Source organism: Zootoca vivipara, chromosome 10 (assembly GCF_963506605.1).
Source record: "Zootoca vivipara chromosome 10, rZooViv1.1, whole genome shotgun sequence".
In the NCBI taxonomy this organism is placed as follows: Eukaryota; Metazoa; Chordata; class Lepidosauria; order Squamata; family Lacertidae; genus Zootoca; species Zootoca vivipara.
In genome coordinates, this window is record NC_083285.1 from 37,293,877 (window position 1) to 37,315,871 (window position 21,995).

The 21,995-nt window shown below is 42.3% G+C and overlaps 2 protein-coding genes across 8 annotated transcripts in view; one reads left to right on the top strand and one right to left on the bottom strand.

Moving 5' to 3' along the window:
• The window catches only part of CCDC38 (coiled-coil domain containing 38), a 24,265-nt gene continuing 2,270 nt past the window's right edge, over window positions 1–21,995 (bottom strand). Inside the window, exons 1-16 of one of the 6 annotated variants that reach the window (XM_035126872.2) lie at window positions 19,700–19,838; window positions 15,653–15,719; window positions 14,152–14,234; window positions 12,595–12,763; window positions 11,828–11,895; window positions 11,236–11,399; window positions 9,950–10,030; window positions 9,015–9,229; window positions 7,991–8,104; window positions 6,253–6,340; window positions 5,470–5,545; window positions 4,753–4,904; window positions 2,909–3,044; window positions 1,226–1,440; window positions 431–524; window positions 1–199 (exon numbers count right to left, since the gene is read on the bottom strand). In XM_035126872.2, the coding sequence (XP_034982763.2) occupies window positions 92–199; window positions 431–524; window positions 1,226–1,440; window positions 2,909–3,044; window positions 4,753–4,904; window positions 5,470–5,545; window positions 6,253–6,340; window positions 7,991–8,104; window positions 9,015–9,229; window positions 9,950–10,030; window positions 11,236–11,399; window positions 11,828–11,895; window positions 12,595–12,763; window positions 14,152–14,234; window positions 15,653–15,698 (1,809 nt within the window). In that variant the 5' untranslated portion in view covers window positions 15,699–15,719; window positions 19,700–19,838 and the 3' untranslated portion in view covers window positions 1–91. Of the gene's footprint in view, window positions 200–430; window positions 525–1,225; window positions 1,441–2,908; window positions 3,057–4,752; window positions 4,905–5,469; window positions 5,546–6,252; window positions 6,341–7,990; window positions 8,105–9,014; window positions 9,230–9,949; window positions 10,031–11,235; window positions 11,400–11,827; window positions 12,240–12,594; window positions 12,764–14,151; window positions 14,235–15,652; window positions 15,720–16,913; window positions 17,062–18,857; window positions 18,990–19,699; window positions 19,839–21,995 lie in introns of those variants that run through there. The other 5 variants (XM_035126865.2, XM_035126867.2, XM_035126869.2 and 2 more) reach the window with 5 other exon arrangements.
• The window catches only part of AMDHD1 (amidohydrolase domain containing 1), a 12,230-nt gene continuing 8,369 nt past the window's right edge, over window positions 18,135–21,995 (top strand). The window contains exons 1-4 of one of the 2 annotated variants that reach the window (XM_035126874.2): window positions 18,135–18,390; window positions 18,903–19,009; window positions 20,431–20,495; window positions 21,638–21,915. In XM_035126874.2, the coding sequence (XP_034982765.2) occupies window positions 18,254–18,390; window positions 18,903–19,009; window positions 20,431–20,495; window positions 21,638–21,915 (587 nt within the window). In that variant the 5' untranslated portion in view covers window positions 18,135–18,253. Of the gene's footprint in view, window positions 18,391–18,419; window positions 19,010–20,430; window positions 20,496–21,637; window positions 21,916–21,995 lie in introns of those variants that run through there. The other variant, XM_035126875.2, reaches the window with a different exon arrangement.

Genomic DNA, 21,995 nt, shown 5'->3' on the forward strand with positions numbered 1-21,995 from the left:
GTCACAGTTTACCTACTATAACTCTGCTGAACAGAGCTAGAATCAAGATCTAGTGCTATTCCAAAAAGAAATGTCATGAAACAAGAAGAATTCAACTGAAAAAGTAATCATCTTCACTTTTTGTAGTTAAATCTTCAACTTGTACTCCTTTTTGTTTAGCTTCTGGAGGCTGGGAGCGGAAAACCAGTTTTCTTCCCACCTAAAATACAGAAAATATAAACCTACTTTGTTAAATCAGCATGACAGTTTTTCTTTGTAAACATTTTTCTATACTACAGATTCTGGATTCTTTTTAACATGCACACTATCACCATGTTGCAGTATGTCCCTAACCATTTTTACTCAATATTGGGAACTACTGAGTTCAGTAGGATTTGCAGCCTAAGTTTAGGATTGCAGCCGATTATTATTTTTAAGCACTCCTACTAACCCTTGTCTTTGGTACTGCAATTGCTCTTTCCAGAGCATGCTTCAGCCGTTCTTCCTGGATTCTCTTCAATTCTTTCAATTTATCTTCACGAACCCTTTTAAGAATCAGAGAGAGAGATTTTAGGAATTAGAAGACTTTAGTATATTGTGAGAGGGAAGTGTGGACATCTTCTCCCTCCAGTGATGTAGCCTTGAATTGTGTCCACGCTTGTAAAATTCAGCATTACTGTGGTAACAAAAATGAGGGAGCTAGAGACAGTTTTTTGCACAGAATTTCTAAGGGATAAACTAGTTGCAACACTTTGCACTGTGAGCAATTGGTGAATTGATTAAAAGTGGCTGATCCACTTCAATCCTTTCCCTGCTGCTCAAACCTTATTCTGAATTGTTGCACTAGTGTCTGCTATTTGAATTAAGAGGAAAACACTGGCGGTAACTGTATTGCTGGAAATAGCAGGCCCCAGGGGCCTCGGCTGGATTGGCACCTCCATGTCTGCTATTTACCCAGATCCTAGGTGATTGCTAAATTATGTGAATGATGTTATGTCTAGTCTGGCCCTAAGAAGGTGGGACAACTAATAGTCATTTATAAAATACTTATAATACTAGGGTGGGGGTGTCCATCTAAACAGAAATCTTTTTCACTTCTTTGTGAAACACTAATGCCTATAGGCTAAAAACTGGTGACTATTGTCTCAAAAGTTTGGTCCAGAAGACAGTATTGCAAACTCAGATGTGATTAAGTGATGGGAATACATAACTGGCATACTTCTTTAAACACTGGCATTAACGTTACCTCTGCCGTCTTTGTTTTGCTCGGAGTTTCTCCATAACTTCAACCGTCTCAAGGTATTCCGGTGGAAGTATTTCCAACATCTCACACAGTTCTGAAACTCTGATTTCTATTGCTTTCAGCATTTGAAAGGAGGTCATGCTGGCTACTTCAATCGTTCCACAGCAAGCCCTATACACCTCTGTTATTTTTTTCTTAAGTGTATTCAGCGTTTTATCCTTAAGATTTAAGAAAGGAATGTTATGTAAACCACAGCAAATGTTTAGGTTATACTAAACAAAAAAAAGTCTACACTGAAACTTTACAATAAGATGAATTCGCAAGCAATATAAAAGATATAACCATTTTCTAAATATAATATAGTCAATTCATTCTACAATTCTAAAAAGTGAAACAGTCCTGAAAATGTGATGGCACTTATTCAGCACATAAGGCAAAACCATAAGAGAATTGGCAGATTAAGGCACATGGACTGCAATGTTAAGTCAATGCACAGTTGAATGTCAAGTAGGATTAAATCTAATAAAGGCACAAATAAACCTAATAGTTCAATGCGTTTTTGAGCTTTTGGAGGCTCTCCAGGAGAAAAAGTGTTTTTACAATACTGTAGGGACATAATTCTTGTAGATCCCTCCTCCAAATCATTGTCATTGGAGTACCCTGGGGAAATAACTTGCTGCAGTTAGAAACTAAACCTGCTTATTTTTGGACAACCAAGGGCACAGCAGCTCAGGAGTCCCTGATATGCCTTGAGATATCTTATTAATGGTGCAACTCAGAACTAGGAGAACCCCTGAATCACATGGAGCCTATGCACATTCCTGTTTCCAGTACAGTGGTACCTCGCAAGCCGAATGCCTCACGCAACGAAAAACTCGCAAGACAAAAGTTTTGTGTTGCGCGAGGTACTTGCAAGACGAGGTTTTCTATGGCCGCCGCTTCGTCTTGCGAAGGATCCTTATTCTCCGCTTCTCTCCCCTGCTGCCTCGCACACAGCCGGCATGGACGGGGCTTCGGAGAAGGCACTGCGCCTTCTCCAAAGCCCCGTCCGATGCTCCCGGTGTCCGCAGCGTGGCAGCGAAGTGGAGAATAAGGATCCTTACTCTCCGCTTCTCTCCCCGCCGCCTCGCACACAGCTGGCATCGGTGGCGGCGCTTGCTCTCTTGGCTCGGGGAAGGCAGGCAGGCAGGCAGGTGGCAACAGCCTTCCCCGAGCCAAGAGAGCAAGCGCCGCCGCCAGTCCCCCGGAGCCCATAGGAACGCATTGATTAAGTTTCAATGCATTCCTATGGGAAACCGCGACTCGCAAGACGAATTTTTCGTAGGACTAATTGACTCCTGGAACGAATTAAATTTGTCTTGCCAGACACCACTGTATATGCCTACACCGCTACTTCTGTGTCCACTTTTTGGGCACCAGGTAGGTTGCCAGTGTTGGGCTCCCTGGTACTGTATCACCTAGCTGTACTGGCCCTGGTTCATACTGCTACACATAGGTAATGTGGTATCACATAGACAAACTGATACTTCTACCCAAGTCACTAGGGATAGTATTAAACTGAGTTTTACTCAAAGTAGACTGTTTGAAATTAAGGAGAAGCACAGAATACCACTGGCGCTGTGGTCAAGGTTTTTAGAACTGAGAGCTATTCTATGTTATAAAGATTGTATACACATACAAAATTACCATGGATGTTGGATTATAGTCTCCGGAAGAAAACACTTTGATTTTTAATTCCAGTTCAGCACTTTTCTGTTCTTCTTTGATGCGAGCAGCTATAAGGGCTTTTTTCTGATTTACTATCTCATTTATCCCTTTTTCCCTATAAAAAAGGCTGTGAAAAGTTGTAACCACTATTCATAACTATTTTGTAGATTAGTTTTTCTGTGCAATAACCCAACTCTCATATTCTGGCTGTTTTAGGCAAAGCAAGCAGCATTTTTATTCTACAGACTTTAACAGCTTTAATAGGATTTCTGTCTCCCCAGGAAATTCTGAGAATCATAGTTCAGTGACGATGGGCAAAGATCTCTCAGAGCTTGTGCAGGTGCTCCTACAAGATGGTTAACGCTTATAAGTGGCATACTTGTATAAACAGAATAGGTTCAAGGGGAGTGCGCTCATTAAAAATCACTCCTTGACTAGAAAAACCATTGTTTTTCCTTTTAAAAAAAATTGAAGATACCTGTAAAACAACAGGGGCATACTTGTGCAAATGATGTTGATATTGGAGAAAACGTTTAGCATGGAAACATAAACATCTTAAATTAAAGATGTAAAAAGACTGATGATGGCATTGAAATTGTTCAGATGCTTTCAACCAGAAACTGAAAGCTGAAACGTTCTATCCCTCATCTTGAACACCTACAGTCCCCAGAAGTATTCACCTCCTAGGCACTGAAAAAAGAACCCCATTTCCAATAACGATATTTTCAATATCAATTGCACTATGTTCCACCAATATTTAGTGTCAGAAACTCAGCTATAAAATCTTATTACAGTATAATCACCAAATGGCACCATAAACCTAGTAGGTTACAGTCACCACAATGAAATGTCTAGGTGCCTTTTTTGCAATAAAATCTAATATTATTCATTTCATTTCTATGCTGCTTTATATTTTAAAGAACAGATCTCAAAGCAGTTTGCAAGACTAAAACATCAAATAAAACAATCCAGAATAAAGCAAATTCAAGAAGCTTCAAGGGAAATTATTTCCAATCTTTCTCTAAGGGACACTTTGCTTTCCCCAGTTGCCAGATCCCCACATGGTCGCAATTGGACCCACACCAATTGCAAAAACACCTGGTGCCTGGCTAATTTCTAAATGCCAATATTGTATGCTTCACTGGAACTAGTCCAGGCAGAAGTCTCCTAGAACTGCTGATTGGCTGTTCAAACAGTGGTCCATTAAGAAGCCATGGGTGTTCTGTTTAAGGCATAGTTAACCCTAGTGCCCTACAGATGTTTAGGGCTATAACTTCCATCAGTCCCAGCAAGCATGGCCAAAGTCCAGGTCTGTGCAACTGTATCTGAAGAGTACCATATTGGTTATCTCCGTTTTAAGGAATTGGTGTAAAGGCTACTGCTAAATAACTTGGTGGTTTTCTTTTATTCCCGTCTGTGCTGCTTTTCTGCTCTGGCTTTCAGCATGATAAATTGTTTTGTCTATGCCTTGCTATGGTGCTTCAGCTGCTACCAACCTCAAGCCTAATCTAATCCATGGTCTTCAATTGTGATGGGGAACAGAACATTCCCATCTCATTCCATCAAAGCCACTTCACTCTCTTTCAGAGCCCAGCAAAGCATTTCCTGAATTGATGAGATTTCTGCTACACATTAACTCTACTTCTATTTTTACAAAGTTCTGTCCTCTTGTCATGTTAGTTTTCTATATAGTGGCAAACACATTGGTTTCACTAAACAAATATGTAGTAGTTGTGTTGGGTAGAAGGGAAAGGGACCCACTTTGTACCTGAGGAGGAACAGAAGCAGCGTATTCCAAAACATTTCACTTTTAAATAACTTACATTTCCTGAACAATGGCGTGTTCTCTCTGCCGTGCGTCTTCTAGTGTTCCACTGAGATCTTGAATATTTTGAAACAGTGATAGATTTTGTTCCTCAAGATGCCTGTACAGCTGAAGCAACTCATCCGGATCTTTGAAATATATCTCTGGTTCCTAATGCAGGAGAAGGAATACTATCGAGTTGCTGAAAAATGAGTCATATCAATGCAGTTGCAAACAGTTCTTGATAAAATAAAAATTGTTAAAAATGGGAGGGGGGATTTTTAACACTGCTGCATTAGATATGACGGATTGCATTTGCCTTGCTACTAATTTTTTTTTTAAAAAAAAATGTTAAAAATTATTAGTGAAGTGAAGACCAATTCACAAGTTCTTTTTCTGCTGCACGTTAATCTCAATACTGCCTTGAAGCCAGATTCCCTTATACAGGTCCACAGCATACTTGCAGGTATGAATACAAATATGCTACTTCTTGATCTAGAGGGCCAAGAACACTGAAATCTACACAGAAAGTTCCCTTAGGTATGAAGACTTTACATTTCAACATATGGATGGAATCTATACATGTAGGAATCTTACAGCCATGCTTGCAGCCAGTGGCTACCTCCTAGCAGTTTTGGTCCAGAGGTTGTGAAGATGTTGTACAATTGAATGAAAAGCAACAAAAGGTTCCATTTTTATAGGATGCTGTTGTATTTAACAAAGATTAATTCATCACCTCGTCACTGTCTAGATCTTCAAGCGAAAAATCTGAAGAGGCGTCTGAAGAGGCGATACTTTTTTCACTTGAACAGCTGTTATAAAAGGAAAAATTAATTCAGATTTGTGTTCATACATTGAAGTTTGCCAAGTCAGTGCTCAGTGGTGGAAGGAACGTTGTGTTCAATAAAATCGAGGCCTTGTTCTTTGTAAGCCCAGGCTAACCAACGTGCAGTGCTCCCAATAATGTTATGATTCCAACCCCCAGCAGTCCCCGCTGACACTCTAGTTCAGGGGTCAGCAAACTTTTTCAGCCGTGGGCCAGTCCACTGTCCCTCAGACCATGTGGTGGGCCGGACTATATTTTGGGAGAAAAAATGAACGAATTCCTATGCCCCACAAATAACCCAGAGATGCATTTTAAATAAAAGCACACATTCTACTCATGTAAAAACACCAGGCAGGCCACACAAATAACCCAAAAATGCATTTTAAATAAAAGGACACATTCTACTCCTGTAAAAACATGCTGATTCCCGGACATCCGCGGGCTGGATTGAGAAGGCGATTGGGCCACATCTGGCCCCCGGGCCTTAGGTTGCCTACCCCTGCTCTAGTTCATATGCCAGTAGCCAGGGGGATGATAGATGGGAGAACTGGCGCCCGAGAGCGGAATTGTACAACTGCTTCCATGTGCCTCAAAGGGATTAGCGCTTCTCTTTATTGAAGAGAAGCTCTTTATGTTGCATCTACAACCCAAAACGGAGGGAACTTTTAAAAGCAGTTAAATTTCGTAGCGTACCTTGCTACCGATTTTTTCCTCCCTTCCATTGAGAATCTTTTGCCCAGCGATACTCTTGATGCCCTCTTAAAAAACCTGTAGTCGCCTCCTTCAAAAATTGACAGTCTGTATTATTACCTTTATTCAGCAACAGGGTTATAAGAACTATATTACATATCTTGCGTTATTTTCATTAATATTGGAGTGCCTATCCTGTGGCCATCCTGATTTCGCTGGGTTACAATTCCTAATTGTTCCTATTGACCACGCTGGGTGGGGCTGATCTGAACTGGAGTCCAGCAACATCTGTAGGGCCACAGCTTAGACACCCTTGCCTTATATTAAAGACAGGGTGTGGAGCTGCACAAGAGAGGCACTGCCTTAAAGACATCAGGATCGTGCATACAAGTACGGTATTCATTGTGCAGCTAGTGCCTGATAAACTTTGCCCAAATGAACTGTTGCCCGTATTCAGAACTAGAAAGGCATCCTTACCACTAGCATTTACCATGAAAAAAAAAGGTGAGGGCGTGGGGGTATTTTGTCTGCCTTAACTTCTTTCGTCCTATCATTTCTTCTATATCACTTCCCAAGTTTTGCTTAGATAAGAGGGAGTCCCTGATCCCATTTGCCATAATGTGAGTGACTGAAATTCCTTATCGCCTTCCTTCGGCTACTCTCTATGCAAGTTCCAGTCAACACTTGAATTACAGAGCAGAAGCTTCCCTGGTGGAAAGAGCAATGTATTCCCCCAAACTCTTGCTGTAAAGATGGGCAATGGGAGGCGTATGATTCACAGCACACAATTTAAGGCTCTTAGATCATATACAGCTGGGACACAATCCAATACTCAATATACTTTGATGGCAGGGGGTGGGATGATTTAGAGAAGCTCTGGTATTCCATCACAAGCCCAAATAGGTCTTTCCCAATCATGATACTGTATGCCAGCAGAACGTCAGAGATATACCAGTACTACTCCATACTGGCAGAGTGGCCAAAATGTAGGGGGGGGGGAGAGACTGATCTCATCCCCAACACTGGCATAACATTATGCCAACTTCAGAAGTGGGAATGGGGAATCAAAACTTCGCATACAGAAGTTAGCAGAGGGGAAAGCTCCATTGCCCCCCCCCCCCATTTCTAACTGCCCTGGCAATGGTGGATAAGGCATTTGGTTGAATCCTTAGTCTGTTCCCAGGAGATGATGAATCACTGCCTTTGATCAAGTGCAATACCTCAGGGTACCCCTGGGGATCTGGGAGGATGACACTGTCCAGAAGCCCAGATGGGGAGTGGGTGTTTCATGGCTGAGTGGAGATTTGGACCTGGTTCAATGCTCTAGCCCTGGGGTTGGAAAGGTTTACCGGCCATGGGCCGGATCACTCCCACGGAGATTGGCTGGACTGGTGCAGCGTGATGCTGGAAATCGCTTCTGCCCATGCCCAGACACCGAAAATCGCACCTGTGCAGACGTGATTTCCGATATCTGCCCATGCGCAGACTTAATTCCCAGCACTGCTCGGCTAGTCCCTGTGCCACGCTGTGGGGGGGGGACTCACCGAGCGGGCGGCTCGTAGGCCAGTAAAACGGTCTTCGTGGGCAGCACGTTGCCGACCCGTGCTCTAGCCACTACACACCACTGTGGCTCTCGCAGCCCTTGCTCCATTCATAATACAGTCCTGCCTGGAATATCTGGTGCAGGCAAAGATGATATTCCTACAAGAAAGCCCTTCTACCCATTGGCACCTCTCCTTACCTTGGCTTTTCTGATGGTCTTTCTTCGCATCAGTTTCAGAAAAAACTACTGACGTTGATTGTGAAGGTAGCGTTTTCTTGGGATATTGTTGCCCTTTGACATGTGACCATTTGTCTAAAGATGGTTCAAACAGCACAGAAATATTTGGTAGTAAGTAACTGATGGACTATCTATGCACACCAGCTTGCTAAATCCAAACCAGAGTGGGTCACGCCCACACCATACATTTAAAGCACTCATATGGATACCTGTTTAACCGTCATGGCTTCCCTCAAAAAATCCCAGGAACTTTAATTTCTTAAGGGTGATGACAGCTGTTAGCAAGCTCTGACAGAGTTACAACTACCAGCGCATTTAATAAACTACTGAACTAGATAGAACAAATGGTCTAACTTGGTATAATAAGGCCTCATCCTTAGAATGCCAGAGCCAAACTGATGGTGAGGGGTGGGCAAGGAGGGAAAGGAAGGAAAATTTCCCTTGACTATTTGGAACAACTCACCCACTCCCATCCCCACTAGGAAAAGGAATGAAGAAGGAAGGTTCACAGACAGCGGAGATACCACTGTGAGGTAAAAGTTGGAGGGAAACAGTACAATAGACACAAAACAAAGGCTTGAAAGTTTTGTGTTGTTGTTTTTTTTTAAAAAAAAATCTTTCTAACACAAGGTAAAAGATGAGAAAAACCAAGGCTCCTAAAAAAACCAGTCACACCCAACCATCACTGACTCTAGGCAGAACCGGTCAGACCCTGAGGTGGAAGAGAAGGCAGAAGGCTGACAAGGATTGTCATCCCATCAGTTGGGAATGTCTAGTTTGCATCATCCAGCAAACTGGAATACTGCTTCACTGGTGTGCATTTTATGCATCAATGGGGCAGATATGGGAACAACATTGATCCTTAGACATTGTTTCTCAGTTTCCACTCTGGGAGAATTGAAAAAAAGGGGAAACTGAGTTACTTCTAACATGCAGGGGTGCAGTGCAATATAAGTTTCTAGTGGACAATACTAAAATGACATACTTATTTTTTGGCGTAATATTAAAGAAGTAGACACCATCTTGCTTTTCTCACGAGAAGGAAAAGACATCAAAGACTTTGAAATGTCTCTTTTATCCTTTTTCAATAGCTTCTTTTTTATAATCTGTTGGTCTTGCCACTCTTTAGGAGATACACTCAACAAAAAAGCTTCGTACGATAAAGACAGTCTCAGTTCATCTTCACTGTTTACAATTTCACTGCAGACATTAAAGGATGATAGTTTATAAGCAAGCAGTCATATTTTAGTGAAGTACAACAGCCAAATGTTATAAAGAAAATAAACTGACATGGTAATAAACAATGCAAAAGCAAATGAACAAGAGTTTTTATCAGTTATGGGAGTCACATTAAGGTTTATTTCATCTTAACATTTTGAGCTGTAATGCTAACTCTAATGTGTGTGTGTGTGTGTGTGTGTGTGTGTGTGTGTGTGTATATATATATATATATATATATATATATATATATATATATATACCTCCTGTTTGTGTGCGGAGTGGGTGCAGCGTGCAATAATATTGTGTGTTAGTGTTTGAATTCTATTATTTTGAAAGTATTGGATCCATAGCTATCCTGCCTACAAGAGGTATTTTCCATTCAGAGAAGGGCTTTGGCATATTATGTGCAAGCCTTGAGCAATTAAAAAAAAGAACTAAATGCATAACTAGTATCCCACTTATGCAAGCTGTAGTATGAAAACTGCTATAGAAGTTATCCCTTATCTGACTTCTTGTAGTTTGAAAACAAATTAGGAACTGCACTAAGAAGTGTTGAGTAAGTGAATGACATACGCACAGATGTATAAACACCCTGCAAGCAAATCAGGATGAACACTCATTGCTGCATAACCACCTCCCCAAAAAACCTGGCAGCAACCTAGGTTATGCTTTGCTAAATATATGAAATAAAGAACTCACCTTTTAAGAGAGAACAGCTCATTCATTGCTGACTTCACTTCCATTGTCACCTCCATTTTAGCTTTTGCTTCCTGAGTTGCACTAAAAATAATATAGATGTTGTAATTCTGGGTGCATATAGGCAGATTTTAAAATAGAAACCCCCAGAAAATAGGTGAACAGTCTGGTTTGCTTTTGTCCACAAGTAGCACAAATCTGCAATTACTCTGAAAACCAGTTTCAAACTGTTACCTTAGTAATCAATGCATTACAAAACCAATGAACATTTCCAGACTGACAAATTATTCTGCCAATGACAGTCACTCCTTGCACAGCACATTAAAAAACCTCTCAATGTAGGTATGGAAACTTGCAGCCATAAGAATCAACCAGAAATCCCCCACCTCTTAAAAGTCAACAGATACATATCTAGAGGAAATAACATTAGAGAATGAAGCAAACACCAACCCGCCAACCCATCTCATCAAAGCCAGATTCTGCCCATGCTTGAGGTAGAGGCCTTGCTCTCTCCCACCAAAACTTGTAACACCCTCCCTGCTGACACCCATTCATCTTGCCCTCCTCCTGCACACAGATGGTTACTACATCAGCAAAAAGTAATCTCTGCTCAGAAGACATGGTGCTGGGATCTGATGGGGGCAATCTTCTAGTGGCAGGGTAGAATGATGTGGGGGTGGTCGAAAGCTTATTTTTGGATGTAAAGTCCCCAGGTTTCTTACTTGTGAGCATACTAGCAAGAAAAGAAAACAATTGCTGGGTCACATCATGCTTGAAGAATGTCTGCTACAGCGGGCCCACATGGCCTTCCTATTCTTTGCAATGGCTACTGAGGGAGCCTGAGTCAGCACATTTGCGTGGGAAGGTAGGAGGGCACAAACAGGACTACCAAGCCCTGTGAGAATTCTCCGTGTGCAGGCCCTGCAATCAAACCATCTAGCTCAGGGGTCAGCAAACCTTTTCAGCAGGGGGGCGGTCCACTGTCCCTCAGACCTTGTGGGGGGCCAGACTATATTTTGAGGGGGGGGGGATGAACAAATTCCTATGCCCCACAAATAACCCAGATGCATTTTAAATAAAAGCACACATTCTACTCATGTAAAAACACCAGGCAGGCCCCACAAATAACCCAGAGATGCATTTTAAATAAAAGGACACATTCTGATTCCTGGACCATCCGCGGACTGGATTTAGAAGGCGATTGGGCTGGATCCGGCACCCGGGCCTTAGTTTGCCTACCCATGATCTAGCTTGTTATTAACAATAGAAATTGCAACAAAGTGTCTAACATTTTAAGAGCCTCAACAGAACGTCTGTCGTTTTCTTTGAGAAACTCATCAAATGCAACTGCATCTTCTTCTAATTTTGTTTCGGCGAGTTTGGCCCTCCTCTCTTCCTCTGATACCATTTCCTCCAGCTTGGATATGGTGCGTTGTTTAGTTTTAACCGCATACTGGGAAGGGGAAACATTGCAAAAAGTTAAGCACAAAAGGATCTTCGTATTCAAGCGCCTTGCAAAGCTAAATGCCATTCCAATAGCAAAAAGGGCTATGCAAGGCCTGGTTGCAACTCTTCCAGGTTACTATCCTGAAGGCTTTTCAACCAAGCATTCTCATCCTAACAGCAATAAACTTAATAGTCCTATCAGACAGCGAGTGCATGCTACAGAGAAACCATATTCTCATTAACTTAAAGGTAAATTGGGGTTTATGGAATCCTTGGGTTTTTAGTCATAAACTTTTTTCTGTCTTCCCTTTATTATGCTGTTAATTGTGCATGGGGTCAGACTGGAATACTCAGGCTTATTTACTAACCAATATAATTAGTCAGGACACTAAATGGTAAATATTGTGCACCAACTACAAGAAACAAAATGGTTACCTCCAGTAGAAACAACTCTTTCTGTTCACTGATGTAATCTGTTATAGACTGCTTATCACTCTGAATACCTTTAAGACAGTTAGAATTGTTAGATTCCATCTTCAAACCTCTGCAATTTGTAGGTTTAAATAAACTTAATGCGTACTCAATTATAAACAATATTTGAAGTATAACCATCCCTCCAGACATGTGGATATCTTGGATTTGCTAGATCTGCATACTACCTCAATTTCGACCCAATGCCAAACCATGCTTAACGAAGCTATGATTTGGTGTGATACCTGAATCAATGACCCATGGTTTCTGATGAGTCAGCAAACTAGAATCAGAAAGAGGTTTGCCATGATATTTGAATTGACAAACTATAGCTGCTGCTCTGGCTCTAAGGTGCAGGAATCCAGAAACAAAAGTGCTGAAAATGAAAGCAGACAAAACGTGATTTGTCAGATGGTTTGGGTTCTAAACCACAGTTGCCACAAACATGATTTGGCATGAGGACTTACATGTGTCACTGAAACATCATTTAATAATGGAATAAAAGAAAAAAGGACAATACACATACAGTACTATATTATCACATGTTGTGGACCTTCTTTTGAATTTAAATATATATCTTAAATTATGATCTGTACTACAGGTCCTGTAGTATATAAATTAATCTATAAACCAGTTAATCACAAGATCCTACATATGAATAGTTGAAAATTCTTGGTAAATACAAGATCAGGTAAACTCAGATTTATATTTTTGTAACTCATTTTACTCACACTTTGCAAAAGCAAGAGTCCAGTCCAGAGCAGAAGTCTCTCTCTCTATTTCTTGTTTTGTTTCTCTTTCAATGGCTTCTTCCAGCTTTTTGAGAGCCTTTCGACACCTAGCTCTTGATGAAAATGTGCTCTTTTCATGCACCTTCAGATCGTGTTGAACTGCTCTAACCTGTAATTGAAATCCATGTTATCTAGCTTTTGAGAAATGTAATCTCTTCTCTCATTTAAACTTCACACTTAACTGAACTAGATGAGACACCCAAGACCCATGATTGGATCTACTGAGTGATGTATAAAAGCAGGCATGGGGGAGGAAAAAATGGATCAAAGTCACTGTGCTGGGTGGGTGGGTGTGAACTTTTCTCCACAAATCATTTCGCTGACTGAAAAGGCTCTTAAGTTATGCAAATCCAAACAAATGTGAACTTTGAATGATGCTAGAAGCTAAATGGCAGCCAATGCAACAGGTCAAAATTTGATTTAATATGTTTTCTTCTTCCAAGCCCTCAAAGTTGCAGCTTCTGAACAATTTTTGAGGATGCTAAGGGGTGTGTGTATGTGTGTGTGTGGACTCTGAGTGAATGCATGTACACATGAGTGGGTGCATTTCACCCAAAAGAGTGAGCCTCATGCAAAAAAACAAAATAAAAAATTAGCCACCCATACACATCCAATTAACAGATTTACATGCTTAGAGGAGCTTGTCTCATAACACTGTTTTACAACTGTTGCCATTATATGAATTACAGTGGTACCTTGGTTTACGAACTTAATCCGTTCCGGAAGTCCGTTCTTAAACCAAAGCATTCTTAAACCAAGGCGTGCTTTCCCATAGCAGCGAGGGACTCAATTTACACTCAACAGGAAGCGGAACATGTTCTGCTTCCAAAGGCAAAGTTCACAAACCAAAACACCTACTTCCGGGTTTGCAGCGTTCTTAATTCAAGTTGTTCATAAACTAAGCTGTTCTTAAACCAAGGTACCACTGTATTGGGAGAAGTATGTACTATATCTCTACACAAAACTACCATTCTGCCCCACTTTTCCAACTTAACGTTTTAAATAATAAATAATAAACGTTTTAAATAATAAATAATACATGAAAGTATGGGGATCCTACCAGAAAAAGTGACTTATAGACTAAGAGCCTCTAGAGGTCAAAAAAAGTAAATTTCTGTTTGGTTGTGTTCTGCATTATCTATGACAACAATAAAATCAAACTGCTCTCCCGGCCTATAAATGGCTGTGGATGATACAATAAAATAAGAATCTGTGCAGAGCTTCACAAACCCTTGGAAAATAAGGGATATCCATGTTAATTTTAAAAAATGTTTTAGACTTGTTATAATTTCTATTATACTAAAAGTCTGGAAGGTATACTGATACCTTTGGCCCACTTTTGTGTCTCTGCTCTGATATTTCTGTTTCCTGTGATGTTTTCACTTATGCTTGATTTTTCATTTAATGGAAATTTGAAAAATAAAAATAAACAACTAATGAAAACAATTAGAATGGCAACTATAGTCAATTATATATTTGACAATTGGAAATACATACCTTTTCTTTTTCTGTGCACTCAATATCTCTAAAAAGATATATTTCCGCATCCATGGCTTTGAAAGGGCTCTTTGGTTTGCCATCTTGCCACATGAAATATGAAAGAAAATACTGTTTGTTTTCTAATACCACTTAGGAATATTAGCATTCAACTCCCTGCCCCCCCATGATCATCTCAACTCAAGGTAAAGAGTTGTCCAGCAGGAATGAGAATGGTTTTTGATTTTCATTCATCACTTCAGTGAGTTTCCCACATCCCTTTAAAAGAAAGAAAAAAGCATAAAATGATATGTATTATCTGTTCTGGGAGCACTTTGTGCTGAAGTTTATGGCTGCTTTATATTTAAGTACCATACTAGCCGTCAAAGGCATCTAGGAATTCCATGCCAGTGAGTGCCTGGAATTCCAAGTAGTAAAGTCAATGAGCAGATGACTCTTCTCTTCTGCCAACCTGCTTGTTTTCCATGTTCCCGGCAGAGAAAGGAAAGTCTCTTCCTCCACAACCAGCAAAGAAGCACATCAGGCTGGCAGAGAAGGAACAGACCCCAGTCTTCCTCCTTGCCTTGGAAGAAGGCAAATATTTTTCTTAGCCTGCCTTTCCACGCTTTTTCTGCTGTGGCCAGCATAGAAGCTAGCACAGTGTACTAGGCTTTTGGCAGGTTAGTAAAAAAAGGTGTGCGGGGTAGTAACTTCTGTGAGCTTAATTTACTGAATTTTCCTGTGTATAAGACTACTTTTTAAACCCAGGAAAATCTTCTCAAAAGTTGGGGATCGTCTTATACGCCAGGTCGTCTTATACGCAGCCGCAGAAAAGAAACACAAACCACTGCCCGCAGTAGCAGTGATGCATGTCGAGGGACAAAGTGGTAGTGATGCTCTTCTAGTGATGGTGCTGCACTAGTTGGACCAGGAATAGGGATGTGGTGATAGTCAGATGGGGGGGGGAGGGAGTTCTGGATTGGCAGCATTACCCCTAGAAGGTGCATGTGCTCCTGTGGGGCTGTCACTGCCAACCTGGAGGTTCCTAACATCACTACATTCTGGAAAGTGCAATCCTGCAGCCGGAAGGTTGCCACTTCACTCTTGTATAATGCAGAAGTATCCAAGGTCATCCTATTTATGGGAACTCCTAGATCAGGCATCCCCAAACTTCGGCCCTCCAGATGTTTTGGACTACAATTCCCATCATCCCTGACCACTGGTCCTGTTAGCTAGGGATCATGGGAGTTGTAGGCCAAAACATCTGGAGGGCCACAGTTTGGGGATGCCTGTCCTAGATGCACCAAGCATGGGTAGGGCCATCCTGAACTTCTTGGTCTGCCATCGCTTGCATTATAAAGATCATCACCACTACATCTGGATACCTCATTAGAGTTGGGTCCAATGCATGCCCAGATACCACGCAGAGCCCATTACAGAATCCACTGTTTCCCCCCTGTTCCAGATGTTGATTTTCTGGAGCCCCCTACAGTTTCTGAAGCTATTTGATATTTTCAATTACCAATATTAACTGTTGATCCCAAACACTGTGTTGAAGCCATCTCCATACTTTAACACCCTCCCGAGATCTAGAAAGAAACATAATTGCAAGAAAGTTTAAAATCACATTTGCTTTTTAGCTGTTTGAAAATTCAATACAGGGATAAACAACAGCATGAACAAAGGCAAATGACTGTTTAATCTGACAAAATTCAGCAGTACGTAATTGAATGAAACCAAGAGACACAGCATATAAATTTAGATATATTGCATGAATGTGAGGCTTGCTAGACAGAGAAGTTAGATCAATAAAACATTTTTACATTTATCTCCCTGTGTATTATAACGAATATTTATTGCCTTCAAGGTAATGCTAAACTACCATGGGGGTGGGGGAGAAGCGACTACACCACAAATAAATGGGGAAGCTGGACAATGTCCCCCCCTCCACTTCCAATGTCACATTTCCTTAGCTTTGTTTTGAATGAGGCAGGATGGGAGGCCATAGACATGCGTCTAGATGACAATAGACTCATCGGGTGCAAGTATGAGACTCTGCTGATATAACCTTTTTCTTCCGTTATGAGAGAAAATAAAAAAGCAAGCTTTGGGCTCACACCTATGTCTCCTACTGTACACTGTTTTCCTTGGATGATATCCCATTTTAGTCAGAACAGACCCATTAAAACCAATGGCCTTAAGTCCACTTATTTCAGTGGGGTTGCTCTGAGGAAATCATACACGTACCAGTACAACCCTTCATCTCTTCTTTGAAATCTCTCTCAACCTATTATTCATAGCTAGATTGGAAGAAGGTTATGGGCAACAGGTTCAAAGAGTTATAATATTTTGGGTACACTGAATAAAATTCCGCAATCAATCCGCAGAATGTAATACAGGCGAAGCTGCCTTGATGCATGTGCAGAGCGCTAGATGTGATGCACAGCTAGTTCATAGCTGCCAAGTTCTCCCTTTTTTTAAAGGGAAATTCCCTTATGCTGAATAGGCTTCCTCGCGAGAAAAGGGAAAACTTGGCAGCTATGAGCTAGTTTCCACTTCTGAGATGAGGTCTACAGGTTTCCGGAGGAGAAAATGACTTCTTCCAGGTAAGCTGGTAGTACCTGTTGTTTATTTTTTTATTATTTCTGTGTGGGGTGGTTGTTGCTGTTTGCAAAAACTGGGCGAAGAGAGGAACCAATGCACCGCACAGCGGCTGCCTCCCAAACCTTCCTTCCCAAATGCAACCCCTGCCCTTTCTTCGAGAAGTTTGACTTCCTCCTTACCGGAGAGCGCTCGGGCAGTCGGAGGAGGTAGCTAAAGACATGCGAGAGGCGCCACCGCACAACGGCGCCTCCCCGACTGTGAAGGCGGTTGGGAAGAAGAGGCTCCCCAGGAGCGCGAGGCGGGAAGCAAACGCCGCTCGGCGCCGGCGCAGCTCCTCCCACCGCCGCACGGGTCCGCGCGCGCCTTGCCTGCTTGCAAGGAGCTTGCCGTATCCCAAACACCGCTCGGAGGAAAGCAGAGGTGGCTTCCTCCTCCAATGCACCGACCTTGTGCACATGTTTGAGTGAGGAATTCCACATTTGCCTCCTTCCTTCCTTCCTTCCTTCCTAACTTCCTTCCTTCCTTCCACCCCATAGCTGCCAAGTTTTCCCTTTTCTCGCGAGGAAGCCTATTCAGCATAAGGGAAAATCCCTTTAAAAAAGGGATAACTTGGCAGCTATGTTCCACCCGAACATGCATAGCACTGCCGTTTTACTTAGGGTTGCCATATTTCCTGACACCCTCAAAAGGGTTGAGATTTATTTTTTAAGGAAACCACCAAAATTGTTTTTTAAAAGAAATCTTATGAAGGCTTTTTTATTTTTTTAAGGAAACCACCAAAATTGTGTTTTTTTAAATCTTATGAAGGCTTAACGGGAGCCAAAGCTCAGTCCCCAGGGTCTGTTTTAGATGCTACATCTAAAACAGGACATAATGAAAAGTGCCTCTGAGCATGTGCAGAATGTTATTGTGCGGTAAAGTAATTGCCATCTACTCTCACATTGCCCCCCCAAAAAAGCCCTAGCCCAAAATTAGTGTTTTTAAGCTTTTCCTGAAAAATGGCAAGCCTAGTTTTACTGCCCAATGCAAATTTGTCAATCGCGCTTCACACCTTGACATGTGACCCACTAGCTGAGCCTTATTGCAACCTCCCCCAACTGATGCTCGGCCGCCGCTGGGATCTTTTTGATAGTTGCGTCATCATCCTTGGTCATTTGCCATTCTGGCTGCAGTTGATGGGAGTTGTAGTCCAAAGCATCATTTGGACTATTGGGGAGCATTATTAAAAATGAGATTCCCCTACCTGCAAATTGAAATAGTTAGGGTCCATTCTGTATAACCCCCCTCAGGACTGCACCACCTCATTTTGAATTCTGTACAGTCCAAGCCCCCACCCCACCCCGTGTGTGTGTGTGTGTGTGTTTGCTTGTTGCGGGTGAAAACTGCCAACTTTCCAGCAGGAAAGAGAAAGACCTTGCCCTGGAAAACTCGTGAGCATTCATTCTCCCTGCCCTGTTGAGGCTGTCTGGGCCAGTCCCAGACTTTCCAAGCTCTTTCGTACCTGTCTGGAAAGAGCAACATGGCTGGTGAGTACAAGCTCCTGCTTGAAGGCGCCCAACAGCTGGTGCTTGTCTGCACCAAAGGTGAGAAATACCTCCTGGAAGCTGGCATGCAACATCTGGCCGTGTTGGAAAACGGCAGCGTGGTGATTGGCAAGTAAGTTAATATCTCCCGGGAGGGGTGTGTGTTGCTTGCTGGGGGAGGGGGAGTCTGTCCAGCAGAATCTCTCTCCAATGGGAAGGTTTTTGTTACAGTAGTTTGTTTTTGTACTGACTTTCTCTAACAACAGGAAAATAAATGAAGTTTTTACAGAAAAAAACAAAACAAAATTATTTTCTGTCTCTCTTCTGACAGTCACCAGCTGACCAAAACGTATGCTCTTGAAATAAAAAAAAAGATTAACTTTCTTATAGCCGATGAACTAAGTAGGTAGTTACTTTGGACCAGTAACAATGTGACAGTTAATGAATTTTAATTTCCTGTCTACACTGAAGAATCCAACAAAGATGTAAGTAAATAAGTAAGTAAATAACTTACTGAAGAAGACATTGCTTTAAGTTTTAAGCACATTTGCTTCAGAAAAGAAGTTTTAGATCGGGGTATAAAAAGTTACTCTGTCTCACCTGCTTTGAAAGTAATGGTAAGCGTTTTGGTCGGTTTATTTTCAGAGACGGTTGTATACAGGCTGCGGGCGACTCAAGAGCCATTCGCAAGCAATTTTCAGGAGCATCTTTTGAAAAAGTCATTGATTGTTCAGGAAAATGCATCTTACCAGGTTGGTGTCTAATATTTCAGAGTTCAGCACACCAAGCAGAAAGATGCAATATTTACATAGGCAGAGATTGTCAGCTTCAGATAGTCAAACATCCTCTGAATGTTTTTTCTTTGGAATAAAATGTGATGGCTCCCCCTTTGGGCTACCTTAGCACACAAGTGAGGACAAGGAGCTGGGGAGCTTCTGAAGAAAATAAGTATTGACTGTGTACTATAGCTCTGTGTGTGGTAAACTATTCTTCCCATGATTCTTTGTGGGAGGTGTGTGCTTTAAACATATGGTGTGTGTACATAGCCATTAGCCTGGATTTTGAGACACTTACATCTATGACCCTACTGCCGTCCAAAGTGCTGTTTGATCTAGCATGGGCAATGGGACAGCCCCACATAATTTGCTAGTAATGGGTATGCTGAATCAGTACAACTAGCCACTGAAGTTTAAACAAAGCTCAGTTTAGAAATAAGGTTGTCAGTCACCATATCTTATCAAAAAGTCAGTGCAAGTTAGTGCCTATTACATAGGGTTGCCATAATCCCCCAAGTGAAAAGTGAGCTGGGGGGGGGGGTAAAAGTTATTGAGATTTTTAGGGGAACACCTCCCCTCAAACAATTAAGTTTTGGGGCGCTTTTTTGCAATTACAGCCACAAATCTTTCAGTTGCTGCCTCACAGTCTCTCCCAGCCTAACCTACCTCACAGGGTTGATGTGAAGATAAAGGGGAAGGGGCTTCATACGCTTTGCTGAGTTTCTTGCAGGAAAGGTGCAGTTTAGCAGATCCTGGTCCTGCTTTGGTGCGTGTTAACAGCAGTACAGCACGCAGAAATTAAGCATCTGATGCGCTTCCCCCCCCCCCTTCCCCTGGTGGAAGTGAGGGGTGGAGAAAATGTCTGTTGCTCAATGTTTGTATTTCAGGCAGCTTTTGAAGGCACAGGGTCAATGACATAAAATAAAAGACCAAGCTCCCATCTGGAAGCATTCCAGTCAAAATTCCAGGAAATCCCGAGAGAAAGAGTTTGTGAAGAGTCCTGCTGAATCTGATTTCAGGTTTCATCTTGCCTAGGTCTGGGTCTCTCGGTGGCCAGCCCAATACGATGAAGCAGCCAGCAAAGCAGAAAATGGCATACATGGTTCTCCCCTTCTTCTTTTCATCATCACAACAACTCTGTGATGTATGATAGCCAGAGGGATGGTGAACGGCCCAGTGAGCTTTATGTCTGACTGGGAATTTGAACCCTGGTCTCCCAGGACGTATTCTATTGCTGAAGGATCATGCTTTTTGATAATGTTCCTCCAAGGGCACACAGATAAAACTATTAACTGCTAATGTTTCCTGATTTTGTTTCCTAGTGGATATGTCTGAGATTGTGCAGTTTGCTGTCTTTGTTTTTGATTTGCATTTGTTTTTTAAAAAAACAACAACAGGTCTGGTAGATGCACACACACATCCTGTATGGGCTGGTGACAGAGTTCATGAGTTTGTGATGAAGGTAAACTTACATAATTGGAAAGGTTTTCTTTTACCTGCGTCTACCTAGGACTAGGGGACCCAGGTGGCGCTGTGGGTTAAACCACTGAGCCTAGGGCTTGCTGATCAGAAGGTCAGCGGTTCGAATCCCTGTGACGGGGTGAGCTCCCGTTGCTTGGTCCCAGCTCCTGCCAACCTAGCAGTTCGAAAGCACGTCAAAATGCAAGTAGATAAATAGGAACCGCTACAGCGGGAAGGTAAACAGCATTTCCATGTGCTGCTCTGGTTCGCCAGAAGCAGCTTTGTCATGCTGGCCACATGACCTGGAAGCTGTACGCTGGCTCCCTCGGCCAATAATGCGAGATGAGCGCGCAACCCCAGAGTCGGTCATGACTGGACCTAATGGTCAGGGGTCCCTTTACCTTTACCTAGGGCTTGCCAATCAAAAGGTCGGCAGTTCGAACCCCCCGCAATGGGGTGAGCTCCCGTTGCTCGGTCCCAGCTCCTGCCAACCTAGCAGTTCAAAAGCACGTCAAAGTGCAAGTAGATACCAGTAAATAGGTACCGCTCCAAGCGGGAAGGTAAACGGCGTTTCTGTGCGCTGCTCTGGTTTTGCCAGAAGCGGCTTAGTCATGCTGGACACATGACCCGGAAGCTGTCTGCGGACAAACGCCGGCTCCCTCAACCAGTAAAGCAAGATGAGTGCCGCAACCCCAGTTGTTCGCGACTGGACTTAACTATCAGGGGTCTCTTTACCTTTTCCTTTTACCTTCTTTTACTGTAGATTAAACTTTCCGTAAAGTCTCTTCTTCTGTGAAAAGTACAAATACCTTCATTCCAGCCCCTTCTCTGATGCAAATCGATCTCTAATAAGAACATAGGAAGGAATGTGCCTTACGTAGAACCAGATCATTGGCTCATTTAGCTCATTAGTGTCTAATGTGACCATCATTTGTTCTTGATGGTTTCAGAAAGGGCTGTCTCTACCGGGAGATGCTAGGGAACCTGGAAACTTCTGCATTCAAAGCAAGTGTTCTGCCACTGAGCTGTGATCCTTCCCCTACCAGGGTGCTTTTGGAGAGCTATTGGACTACTGGGATTTCATTGCATGAGGGGTATAGTTTGCCCATTAACGCATGTTTAACAGATAACTTTGTTTTAAAGTTGGCAGGAGCTTCCTATATGGATATTCATGAAGCAGGAGGAGGGATACATTTCACCGTGGAGCACACTCGGAATGCCTTAGAAGATGAGCTCTTCAGCAGCTTCAGACACCGGCTGCTACGCATGCTCAGAGCAGGCTCCACTTTGGTCGAATGCAAAAGTGGATATGGGTTAAACCTGGAAACGGAAGTTAAGATGCTGAGAGTGATTGAACGGGCTCGGAGGGAGTTGGACATAGGCATTTCCTCTACTTACTGCGGAGCTCATTCTGTTCCTAAGTAACGTACCTATTCTGTCTTGTCATTTTAAGTGCTGTGCTAGAACACAATCGAAGATTAATTGGGTCACGCATTGAACA